The sequence below is a fragment of the Aedes albopictus genome, chromosome 3, assembly GCF_035046485.1.
Source record: "Aedes albopictus strain Foshan chromosome 3, AalbF5, whole genome shotgun sequence".
NCBI lineage: Eukaryota > Metazoa > Arthropoda > Insecta > Diptera > Culicidae > Aedes > Aedes albopictus.
Genome location: NC_085138.1, coordinates 449,532,297 through 449,545,244, shown reverse-complemented (window position 1 = coordinate 449,545,244; position 12,948 = coordinate 449,532,297). Strand labels below are relative to the sequence as shown.

Here is a 12,948-nt window from a genome sequence, read left to right as displayed (position 1 = left end):
AGTGGTTTTATTAGTGTTTATTAAACGTAATTTTCTATCCACCTTAAAGGCATAAATTAAATAAAAAGAACCCTAAACATATAGCATTTTCCAGATTTATACGGATGAGTATGGTTACTTCTTTAAGCCAACATTATTTATAGAGATAATGATTTATCAAAGCTAGTTTCACTTATCTTAGAAGGTAGTCTTCTATGTAACATTAAAACTCTCTTACACTACATGACACTTCTAATGATGTAACAGAACTATATCCGGTTCATTGACACGCAAATAAACGATTATACTGCTGTTGGTGTTCATCTACCTTCTCAAACCTTCATTTCCAGCCACTTTGCCGGGTTCTTAATTGTAATGTTGTCGACGGTTTTGATATCGATTCCCCTCAAAGATAAGCGCATCAGAATGTTGTTCAGTATATGCGAATAGCCATGTCCACCGAAGTGAGTCTGAAAATACATAAGTCGAAGAGAGGGTGGGTTACCTCATTAGTTATTGTTTGATGATTGCGGAGCTTATTAAACCTTATGGTCGACGTTAGATGGTACGCAATAGCAGAATTAGTTAATATTGATTCAACTATCTTTTTAGTTTCGAGCTAGTGAAAGTGTGGGTGTTTATTGGACAAAGACTGTTATTTTCCGTTACGGGATCACCTTCGCGAATGTCTACATGCTGACCGCCGGCAGGGATGTTGTTTACAGTAAACTTATCAATTTGATTCCGTGTTATCTAGCGGAAATAATTTACCTTTCCACCAAAGATAAACGAAGCTACGATAAATTTAGAGTGCAAATGCCGTTAGCTACTGGGAGGCAAAGATAGAAACTATAAAACTAATTATTCTAAAATATCTTGCTTTCAATTCAAGAAGTCTGATATATTATGTTCACCCTTTTTTCAGTTTTCAGCTCCCTCGACTACTAATCATATCGGTCTTCTGAATGTGAACAGGAATATGAGAATAGACACATATAACTGTGTAATGCTATAAGGTAGTGTTCCGTGATTGATTGACCAGAGGAATTCTAATTGCACAAGTATCTAATAGACGGAATATGAAAGTGGCTTGCCATTCTCAATTTGCATCTTTGAAAATTCAAACTTAGCGAAGGAAGGGAAAGTGAAAAGGCGTTCTGCAGTTGCGAAAAGCACTGATCCGACTGCTAAATATATTCGACCATGGGTCTTGGACGTAAGGTGCTCCAAACAATACTCGACAGAAAATAAGTAAAACGGCATCTGGCAATATCAAAGTGTAATGCATATTTTCAAGCTGATAAACAAGACGACTGAAAACGTTGAGTTGGTTATGCCATATGGATGCTGAAAAATAAATGGATTCAGCAGGCACTCCGGACATCTTTCACATACCAAATATTTCCATATTGCATGGTTTAAGAGCTTAAACTGCTTCATTTGAGCTTGGAGTGGGCTATCTTCTTTGATATTTTAAGAGAAAATTTCACCGTCTTCGACCTTTCTGCCTCTACAGACTGAACATTACTAACATTCTAAAACGGACAACACATAGAACACCCAGTGGTCCAGTGGAGAATTTTCCGTTTGACAAAAAAAAATTCCCCGACTGGAGCCCCGCTCCGATGTTTACAGACACCTAAACGACTAACGCCGCAAATCGCTCGGCCAAGAAGCCCACGGTCGACATTTTTGGATTTGGAAATATTGCATAGTTCCAGAGCTTAAAACTCATCAAAACGCCATCATGGGTATTTTGATTACCATTTTTGAACTCCGGATACTTTCAACATATCAAGTCATGGTTTGGGAGCCTAAAATTCATCAAAACAACCGCCATCTTGAATTTTGTAACGCCATGGATATTAGGCCACCATCTTGATTATTTTGATAGTCATTTTTTGTGGGCTTCGTGGTCGTGCGGTTGGAAGGCGTCAGCCATCTAGCCGTTTCGTAAGCCTTGGAGTGTGGGTTCGATTCCCGCTCCAGTCGGTGAAAACTTTTTGTCAAACGGAAAATTCTCCACTGGACCACTGGGTGTTTCATCTGCTGTCCGTTGCCTCGTGTTAGTGATCTTTCAGTCTGCGCAACTTCTGGTTGAAGACGGTGTAAAGATTTTTTAAATTCCGGATATCTTCTCAAAAAAGCCACCATTTTAAATTTTGGGCAGCTACAGTCGGAACCCGCTCGTTGAGCGACAACCTCCACCCAACCAACGGATTCGATTCGCTAGTTGGGTGAAGTGACAGCAGCACAAGGGGCGCGCGCTTTGTTTTTTTTTAAATCATGTTTATGTTGGAAGTAAAAAGTAAAATTTTTCAATTTGTTTTACATTTAGAGCAAAACTGATACGTTTTGCTAGATACATATATGGCCAATGCGATAAATTATTATTTCCATCCATTTTTAGTCGGTGAAGTGAAAATATAGATGTTTATGAAACCACCCGGACCAAAATGCAAACACAAAACGCTTTCAATGATCAACAAAATAAAGATTGCCGATGTTTTGCATTTGTTTCGAAGTAATTGTTCATATTGTTTTTTTTTTAAAGAAATATGAAATAGAAATTCTTTTCGATTATCAGTAAAGTTTAAGAAACCAAAAACTCATTAGCTCGCCCCTCGGAATTACAGATTGATTGTCATTTTCAGTTTGACATTGAATTATGACATCTAGGTACTTTTTAGTTGGCTGGCAGCTCAACTAACGGAGCCCCAACTAAAAAGCCACCCAACTATTAAGCCCCAACCAGCGGGTCATGACTGTATATTGGACTGTAGGCCTCCCTGTTGGATATTAATATCGCCATTTTTGGACTCCGGACGTCTTTTCCATACCAAATATGGTCATATTGGATGGTTTTAAAGCCTAAAACTGATCAAAACATCCGAAATTTTGAACTTTGGATCGCTGTTTTGGGTTTAAGCCGCCATCTTGGATTTTCTGGTTTTCATTGAAGAGCTCCGCACAAAATTCGTCAATCATGCTAAAGGTTTCAAAAAAATTGGCACAATTTGGTTTTGGTTCAATTTTATCCGCCGGTGCTGGTCCATGACTCCGGAACGCCTGAACGAGTCCGAACCACTTTAACAGCAAACAATGCGGTAAAATTCCGGTTCGATTCATGTTAAAATCCGGTAAATCTACCAATGGGAAGTTACTTAGAAGTGAGTGACCTTTTTTGTACACTAACATATATACACACACACACATACATACAGACATTACCACAATTCGTAGAACTGAGTTAATTGGTATATGTGACTTGTCCCTTGAGCCCACTATCTAAAATTCGTTTTTAAGTGAACATATAGCCTTTCAATAAACTTTGGTGTACGAGCTTTGAAAAAGCATGAAGAAATTATTTGTTTATTTTTTTAGAAATCACAACATGGAGATTCATTAAAAAGTTGAAATCGCTGAGTCAACTATGTTTGCAATTCTGCTCTATAGAATCGATGTTACAGTTGCCGTTGTGGTATCACAACGGCCTACTTTTCTTAACTAAATCGAACAGTTGCATCATGATTCATATTGCAATTGCAATCATAATACAATTGTTTCATTGACAACCTGAGTTGATTGATCGGTTTCCACAGTCAGACTTGAAAAAGTGACGGTTAAGGCACGGCTTGCTTGATCCAAAACTCATGCCTAACATGATCGAACACAATATTGGATTATTTCATTCGCATGTTATGGAACATTTAAAAAAACATAAAATCATGGCTTATGTATTTACGCTGTTTAGTGAATGTCTTTGTAATAATAGTAGGAGGATTTACTAAACAGCGTAATTCGCTGACTTTAATATTAGGGGGATCACTAAACAGCGAAAACCGATTAAATGTCGCGATCACCAAAGCAATCTTTGATTATTTCACTCGCAAAATCATGAAACATTTCGAATAAGTAGAAAATCATGGCTTACGCAGCAATTTAATCTGTTTAGGGATAATAGGGGTATCCTAATCGCCAAGTCAATCTTCGATTATTTCATTCAAAAATTCATGAAACATTTCAATAATCACCTTACGCGGTTTTTAAATCTGCTTAGTGAATCCCCTAAGTGATTTTCTTTGACGAATTGCGATTTTGTATTGCTGATTGTCTTTTTGCAGAGCATATTCCATAAAAAAAAACCTCCCCAAGTAACCATGCTGTTGAAGCTGTACGTATTGCATATACATATATAAAGCGCATATATTGGCATGCATTGCCGTACATTAACCATTGAAGTTGAATTAAAGTGGCAAGTGGCGCCACTATTGTTGACTTACGATTATACTGGTATAATCATAATTCAACAACTTCCCACTTTAATTTAACTTTAATAGTTTATATAGAGTAATGCATGTCAATATATGTACGTTACGTTATATATGCAATACGTACAGCTTCAACAGCGTGGTTACTTGGGTCATGCTTTAAATAATTCGCGATAAATCATTGTATAGTTCACAGTTATTTCTAAGGATTAAAAAAATGTACTGTATTGGCGATAAAAAATAGAGGTTATGACGTGAAAATTTGGAAGTTTGAAAGGGAAACACCAGTTTCCCATCAGTTTAATCATCATTTTTTTTTGGTAAATTTATCGATAAAATGAATTTTTCTACCCCGATCCCACATTAAATTTTATCTAGAACAATTCAATCACTAAAATGCGAAATGGGATTTCACTAAACTTAACCTCACTTTAGGAGGCCAATAGAATCGAGGTACTGTCGGCAGAGGTGTTATGCATTTTCCCTTTTTTTGTTTACACTTCTGATAAAGTTTAAATAAATGTGAACGTAAAACAAACCTACAAAACAGAGGAAAAACAATAAAGATATAATAAACAATAAAGATAAGACCACATTATCAAGAAGACTTGCCGCACTGATGAAAATCGGAAGTCACTGCTAGCAGCGCTACCCCGGATGAAGGTGGCACTATATATGATAGTGTTTGTAAATTTTCATACTCGCTCCAATACACTTCAACACTTTTACACAAAGGTACCACCTTAGCTAACTAGGCGGCGGTGCCGTCGGTGTCGCTTGCTTTTAGTATGGGAAAATAGCAGAGTTGCATGTCTTCTTGATAAAGTAGTCTTCGATATCATACATGTTACAGATAGCGAAAAAGCAATGATATTTACCTTCCCTCTAGAATGTAGGGAAATAGGGCACTTCTTTTATTGTACAGGTAAGCGAACTTGATCTCCAATTGAACGGGTGAAACATCTCCAATTGAACGACGCATTTAAAGCGATACGATGACCATCCAATTTTAAACGCTCATAATTTAAACAATTGCACGTGGTTGCAGAGGTCCAATCAGATTTATTTTTCAAAACACCGGAATTAAGATTTTCAAATCCAACATGGAATCTGTGTCTTGTACGCCAGCGTATGCACCACGTGCGTATCAACCGATGTCTGCGGTTTATAATTCGGTCCATTGTGACCTTACAACTGGATCTCGAACACTGGATTCCATTGACGATGCCAGCAGAAAACGATATGAACAGAAATTCGGGAACGTAATAGAGGTGGGTCACTACCGTGTGGTTACAACAAAGTACAAGTGTGGTACTATAAAGGGTGGAGACGAGTTTTGCAAATCAAGCACATCAAGGACATCGCAGCAAATGCAGACCCAGGGGTCATGACAACGAAACCTCAACACGGGAATAAAAAAAGTCAATGACCTGGTCTCATGTCAAGGCTAAAACGAACAACCGCCCAGAATGGAGATCTATCACATTATCCCTATTAGAGTGGGTCAACGTTGTATGGAGAAACTTTAAATTTGATCGTATAAACCCGGAACAAAGCTTTTTCAATCTATATTAGTGTCCAAACAACTGTGCAAAATTTGGAAGCGATTGGTTGCGTCCCCGTATTCCGCATTGCGATTGAAATTTGTATGGAAATTAGTATGGGAATACGTACTTTTTTGCATTTTACTCATAAGTTGAATTTTTTGTCCAATGTTATGTAACTAATGACGTTAAAGTGGGGCCCATATAGCCGAGGCGGTAAACGCACGGGTATTCAGCATGACCATGCTGAGGGTGACGGGTTCGATTCCCGGTCGGTCCAGGATCTTTTCGTAAAGGAAATTTCCTTGACTTCCTTGGGCATAGAGTATCTTCGTGCCTGCCACACGATATACACATGCAAAATGGTCATTGGCAGAGGAAGCTCTCAGTTAATAACTGTGGAAGTGCTCATAGAACACTAAGCTGAGAAGCAGGCTTTGTCCCAGTGAGGACGGTACGCCAAGAAGAGGAGAGGAGAGGAGAGGACGTTAAAGTGTAGCCTAGGATATGGCGAAAAAGTTTGCCGAAGACCACAAAGTGATCCGACGCTTGTGAAAAAAGTTATTCGCCTGATAATCTAGGCCATAAATTGAAATTTTATTATTGATGTTATTCCTCTACATGTTAAATGTTAAGCATCACCGGGCAATCTGCATGTTATAACTTTTTTCACAAGTGTCGGAACAAAGTTGTTCGGCATATCCTAGGCTATACTTCAACGTCATTGGTTAGATTGCTTTAGACGAAAAATTTCAATTTATGGGAAAATGCAAAAAAACACGTTTTCCCATACTAAATTTCATACAAATTTCAATCGCAATGCGGAATACGGGGAAGCAAACAATTGCTCCCAAAATTTGCACAGTGACTTTGGACGCTAAAATGAATCGAAAAAGCTTTGTTCCGAAAAAATGACTTTGTTGACCCAGTCTAATCCCTATCTACCCCAGCGGTGCTCAGGATTCATGAATGAGTGAGCAATAATTGTTTATTAAAAACCACGCGCTTCCATTTTCTGCTCCGAACATTTGTTGGAGTCCCAGGTATTTTTAGAACGACCCAAAGCGCCGTAGTTTTTATTTAGACCGTAGAGTGAACTTTGTCCAATAGCTAGCTATTTACATACATTTTCCTAGATTGGGCAGTATTATCAATTTTGAATAAAAGTTTAATAAATCGATTGTAAAAAATCCCGAACAGTGAAATAAAGAAGATTACACATCGACAAAAACATGGCAAACACATGACAAAAAAACACGGAGAACTTTAATTTAAATGCAATTTTGCATGCATTTTCCGTAATAAAATTTATCAGAAAAAAAAACTCATTGAATTTAGTTGGAATTGAATCATATAAAACTGTTAATAAGTGCTCGCAATGGTAATCTTTTAAACGATTACAAAAACAGAAGCGAGCATTGGGTAAAATTATATTAAAAATCCACAATAAGCTACCATGCGTCTCCATTTACTGCTTTGTAAAAATTTTAAAATATAAATAAACCTGTTGTGCATATATCTTGCTTAGGTACTCACCAATCGATGCTTCGTGTGAATATCATGTGACATCAGGACACGCTCTTCGTATCCTTCTCTGATCATCATCTCGACGCTTTGAATACGTTGCTCATCGGACGGCATGTACCCGGTATTGTTCAGCTGATAGTAAGAACATTCCGTGCCAAACAGGTCAAACTGACAGTATGTTCCCAACTTGGCGAATTCCAGCAGATCGCCGTGATCCAGAATAGTACGATCTGTCGATGTCAAAAGAAGAAATCGTGTAATCATTGCTCTAGCACATCAAACAGTTTTGCATTTACCTAAATGCGACATAACACATTTGTCTGCTCTGCCACCTGCTTCCAAGTACAAACGCATTATCTCAGCCGGTGCATCCTTATCCCGACCAGGGTGGAAAGTTACAGGACAGTTTAGCACACTCTGAGTCTCCGCTGTTGCTTGTATGGCTTTCTTCTCAAATGATGTGATTGGCCATGAGCTACCAACCTCGCCAATCATTCCACACTTGACCATGACTAATTCATGAGCATTGGTATCAACTTGCGTTCCAAACAAAATTTCCTTTGTGTAGAGGTCTCCCATCTCTTCTATGGTCATGTGGGTCACCGAATCTGGTTGTACCGCCTGGACGTAATGTCCAGTTCCGGCAACGATGTGCACGTTACATGCCTCGGAAACATTATACAACAGCTTCAAATTGCGGTTGATGCCATGTGAGGTATTCTCAACAATCGCACCTGAAAGGGATCCCCTGAAGCATGTGACCTTCCTGTATTACACTAATTCATTCAACACCTTACCTCCACCACAAGCTTTGTACTGCATCACGTCTTTCAGCACAGCATCATGTGTCTCATCATCTTCGAAATTGACATTATATGCCGAACTATAGGGATACTGACGAACATATCCTACGTTTTGCAATGTGATCTTCTTATTCACGTACAACTCCAGGCCGGGAGGGGGCGCAACATAAAAATGATGAAAATCCAACGACAAATGCTCATGCGTCAATGTGAATCCAAGAGTTTCAGGATCCACAGGACCACGTACTGGAAATGTTATATTGTTAGAATAGCTCAAGTGTATTTAGCCATGTAGTGTATTTTCCTACAAACCTGTCATGACCTTCGCCATCTCAGCTAACTATCGAGTGAAGCAAATCAAGTCTAATCAATGGATAATTCCACTTCACGTCCAACCCACCGCGTATGATTAAACTACAAGCGCACCGATCAACGGTCTCTTACAGAATATTTGTGTAGTTTGGGTTCTCTTCTTTATACACGAAAATTTTATCAACAAATTTAAGCTTGACTCTGTTTTTAACACCCGAGCAGATTTCAAGGGATTCTGTAAACAAGAAAATCTCCACTACAATCATGAGCTTATCATATCACTGGCAAATGATAACCGAAGAGAAGAGCAATGTTCTAAATATAAATACATACCCAGTGTTGCCACATTTTTTTCGGTTTTCATCTGTGATTTTGGTCAAAAAAATCTTTTTCATCTGTAGGAAATTTCAGAAAATCTTGGTAAAAATCTGTGATAGGTAAATGTCTCCAAAATCGAATATTTTTGAACAATTTGTTAAAAAAAACGGAAAAAAATGTTCTTAGAATAACGTCGACCAAAACACTACCAGGTTGCATCTGAAGATCTTCAGAAACCACAAGAACGTCTAAAACAATGCGCCTGAGGCTTGGCCTAGGCCATCCAACTAGAAGATTTAATTTCTATTATTTAAATTTGAGTACCTGAAAATTATAATTAAACTTTTTTTCACGAAAGCCATTGTCATTGCTTTAAAAATCTTAAAAATCTTTTTTATTGCAAAAATCTTTGATCTGTGATCACAGATATCTGTAGGCGAAAATGGGAAAAAATCTGTGTAATTCTAGGTAAATCTGTGTATGTGGCATCACTGTACATACCTACCTGCGGTGTTGTTGCCGTTCGTTCCGATGATGATAACGATGCGAGGAGGGCTCCGAACCAATTTAAACGGGTTCTTTGTTATTGTCGACTCAGGCGGAATCAATCGAAAGCGTGACCGACTTTCGTTGCATTTTTTTTATCAATTGGATTCAATTTGGATTGTACTGACCTCGCCGAGTCCCGGTAGTCCTACCCCTATCTACTGTAGACAGTACGTAGGCATTCGGTATAGCATGAATTCAAAGCGTCACATTAACCATATGATCGAGTTCAAAGATGCTATACTTGATCAAACTGTTTTACACTGCAGCTTATTTATTCTGATTTTTTAACTTAGGTCAAAGTGTTTGTATCGAAAGATGCGCGTAATATCTCTATCTACTAGACCGGACCGGCAGCTGACGATAAAGCGTCTCCATCGAAACAGATTAACACGAACGAATTTGAACACATCATGTGATTCACATGTTTTGCCCCTAGCATCGCATTTACAGAAGCATAGTGTAAGTATGGCGCGTATTCGTTTGTTATTCTGAATTGGATTGTTACTAATATTTACGTATGCACGTACATAACTGGAGCCCACATCAAGTATGTTCAAGCATGCATTAGTTTGTTGCGATGTCGGAGCTTTTTTGACGTTCGAATCTGCTTACCAATATTTCCAAAAATCAAGGACATACGTCAGACTCAAACGTAAATGCTACATAAAAATATAATAATGAAAGCTTTTGCCTTTTTTCATCAAAGTTAAGTTTTTGAATTACAATTAGAAATAATTTGATTACACATTTCTTACTGGCTTACTCAGTCTAGGGCAATTTAAAACAACTACTTTTGTATTGCTCGACGTGAATGAAATGGCAGACGAGCTTGCTAAAAGTGGTTCCATTTTACAATTTGCTGGCCCAGAACCATATATCAAACTGTACAATAAAAATGGACCTGAAATGCAGGGCTGAGCAGAGGGTGATATCCAATTGGATGGATGTCAAAAATTGCAATCAGTTAAAACGATTTATAACACCAAATGATTCAAATGAGTGTAATCAGTTTCGTACCTTTTAATTCCGCCCTAATTGCTTATTGCAGTGGATAACTGACACTAAGGAAGATTACAAGTGGTAGTCAAAATACGCGTATCTGTCAAAGGATAAGCAATTAGGGCGGAATCAAAAGGTACGAAACTGATTACACTCATTCGAAGAGGATATTTTGCTTAGAGGGTTCGATTGTCGGTACAAGACCAAATGCTTATAAAACCAAAAAGCTCTTAGAGCTCAACGAGTACAGTATCGGACAATAAAAATGCACCAAAGCCGTTTTCCCATACAAACTTGTCAAGTTTAGCCTGTCATATCTTAGTTATTTCCCAACCGATTGAATTCATTTTTCTGTGACGAACTACAAAACAATTCAAATTTTAAAAATTATTGAAAAAGGTCGGTGATAACTATTGATACAAAAGTTACAGATAGGTTGAATTTTGACAATAAAAATGCACCAACACAAAAAATGTTGTAGCAAAAAATGGTAACGTCATATCATTATGGTGTCTTCAGCAAATATGTTTCTTGTGTGATGATGAATAAGTTTGCTGAAGAGACCAACATGATTTGTCTTCAACATTTTTAGCAATACATTTTTTTTTTCTTGGTGCATTTTTATTGTCAAAATTCAACCTATCCATGAATTGCTGGAATTACTTCATGAATTGCTCTGGGATTTTCCTCAGGAATTCCTTCAAGAATTCCTTCAAGAATCTTCAAGCTGGATTTCTCCGAGAATTTTTCTAGGAGTTCCTCCAGGAATATCTCCTGGAATGTCTCCGGGAATTCCTTCGGGAATTTCTTCAGGAAACCTACCAGGAATTGCTTCGCAAATTTCCTCAGGAAATTGTCCGGGAAATCCTACAGAAATTCTTCCAGGAATTCCTCTAGGAATTGCCCCAGAATTTCCTCCGGGTATTTCCTCAGGAAAACTAATAGGTTTTTTTTTTTTAATCTACTGGGAATTTCTCCAGGAAGTCTTCCTTCAGGAAGTCTTCCGTGACTTTTTTTTTCAGAAAACCATCTGAGAATTTCTCTAGGAATTCCTCTGGTAATTTGTCCAGGAATTCCTCCTCGGATTTCTCCAGGAATTCCTCCGGAAATTTTTCCGGGAATACTCCGTGGAATTTTTCCAGAAAAATTCCTGGAAAAGTTCCCGAAGAAATTCCTACAGAAATTCTTGGAGGAATTCCTATAGAACATCCCGGAGGAATTCCTGAAGAAATTCCTGGAGGAGTTCATGGAGGAATTCCCGGAGGCACTCATGGACGAATTCCTGGGGAAATTCGTAGTGAAATTTCCGGAGAAAATAATGGAAAAAAATCCGGAGGAATTCCTGGGAAAATTCCCAGAAGAATTCCTGAAGAAATTACCGAAGGAATTCCTGGAAGAGTTCCTGATGGGAGTCCTAGAGGATTTTTCGGAGGAACTTCTGGAGGATGTCCTAGAGGAATTCTCGGAAGATTTCCAGAAGAAATTCCTGGAGGAAGTTCTTGAGGAATTCACAGTGGAATTCTTGGATGAATTCCCGGAGAAATTCCTGGAAAAAATCCCGGAAGAGTTTCTGTAGAAATTCCCGGAAGAAAAAAAAAACGGGGCAAAAGAAGCAATATTGTAGGGTAACAAAATTTGCCTGCAGGGAGTCAAAGACGGTGTTAAAGAATTGCCTCTTGTGCTACCGTACTCGACCGTCTACTATCCTGCCAAATGGCTCTTAGCTTGTTGAACAATTATGCTGAAAATTGTATACTTCTTGTTCATTAGGGTGTTCATACAAGTATTTTCTTAATACTAGACGGAACCTATCGAATAATATCAGAACCAAAAACACCAGATACGTCTTACTTCCTCTTAACTTTCGGATTAATTTGCTGGACGTTTTCCGACTATTGAGATAAAATTAATTGAAGATTTTGATTGCTGGTGTCACCTAGCGTCACCATTGCCGGATAGATCTGAACCTGCCGAATAATTTTGCAGGAAACGCCATGCTTTTAGCTCATTAGAGTAACGAGATACACGTGTTTAAATATTATACACAAGGTGCCACCTAGCGAATAAATCACGAATCAAAGACTCTACTATCAGACAGTTTTTAGCTTGCTGAAGAACTTTGTTGAAGACGGCATCATTCTATCATGTCAGGCTTCTAAGATATGGGGATTTGAACATTTTTGACACTGGCGCCGCTTAGCGGCCGAATCGCGAACCAGAGTCGCCGTTGCCAGTTAGTTCTTAACCTGCTGAACAAATTCGCCGAAAACACTATACTTCTACCTCATCGGGATCTTGAGATACACGTTGTGCAAAGTATGTGGCCAATTTTGGTACCCCAAGACAATCCGGAATAACTCCGAAAGCATGTGGACCAGGTACCCATGTCTCCGACATCCTAAACTAGAAGAGTCTTTCAGGAAGTTGTGAAAATTTCATCAAAATCCATCGAAAAACAAAAATGTTATGACCATTTTTGTGCTTTTCCGAAGGTGGAAAATGTACGTTGGCTGAATGAAGGTTTGGTGAATAATTTTCGAAAAAAAAAATGATGTTGTAACAATAAAATGTATCGTATTCTTATGATATTTTTATCATGGTTAAGGCACCAAAACAATATGCAGGAACAAACTCACCAAATCATAC

The 12,948-nt window shown here is 38.2% G+C and overlaps 1 protein-coding gene across 2 annotated transcripts; it reads right to left on the bottom strand.

Moving 5' to 3' along the window:
• Positions 1 to 2: 2 nt before the first annotated feature.
• On the bottom strand, positions 3 to 9,443 carry LOC109425784 (phosphotriesterase-related protein). 2 transcript variants are annotated; one of them, XM_029864590.2, is made up of 6 exons: positions 9,256 to 9,443; positions 8,437 to 8,671; positions 8,119 to 8,370; positions 7,618 to 8,055; positions 7,331 to 7,551; positions 3 to 449 (listed from the first exon to the last, which is right to left on the bottom strand). In XM_029864590.2, the coding sequence occupies exons 2-6, from the start codon at positions 8,453 to 8,455 to the stop codon at positions 312 to 314; spliced, it is 1,068 nt and encodes a 355-aa protein (XP_029720450.1). In that variant the 5' UTR covers positions 8,456 to 8,671; positions 9,256 to 9,443; the 3' UTR covers positions 3 to 311. The 2 variants fall into 2 exon arrangements, with proteins under 2 accessions (XP_029720450.1, XP_029720451.1); XM_029864591.2 differs by having other exon boundaries at positions 9,260 to 9,443.
• Positions 9,444 to 12,948: the final 3,505 nt, after the last annotated feature.

Bases quoted from the DNA above. Each gene is read 5' to 3' on its own strand.
- LOC109425784 (XM_029864590.2), bottom strand. The intron at 7,552-7,617 runs GTAAATGCAAAA...TGACATCGACAG, and splicing joins ATGTGTTATGTCGCATTTAG to ATCGTACTATTCTGGATCAC. The intron at 450-7,330 runs GTGAGTACCTAA...ATGTATTTTCAG, and splicing joins TTCACACGAAGCATCGATTG to ACTCACTTCGGTGGACATGG.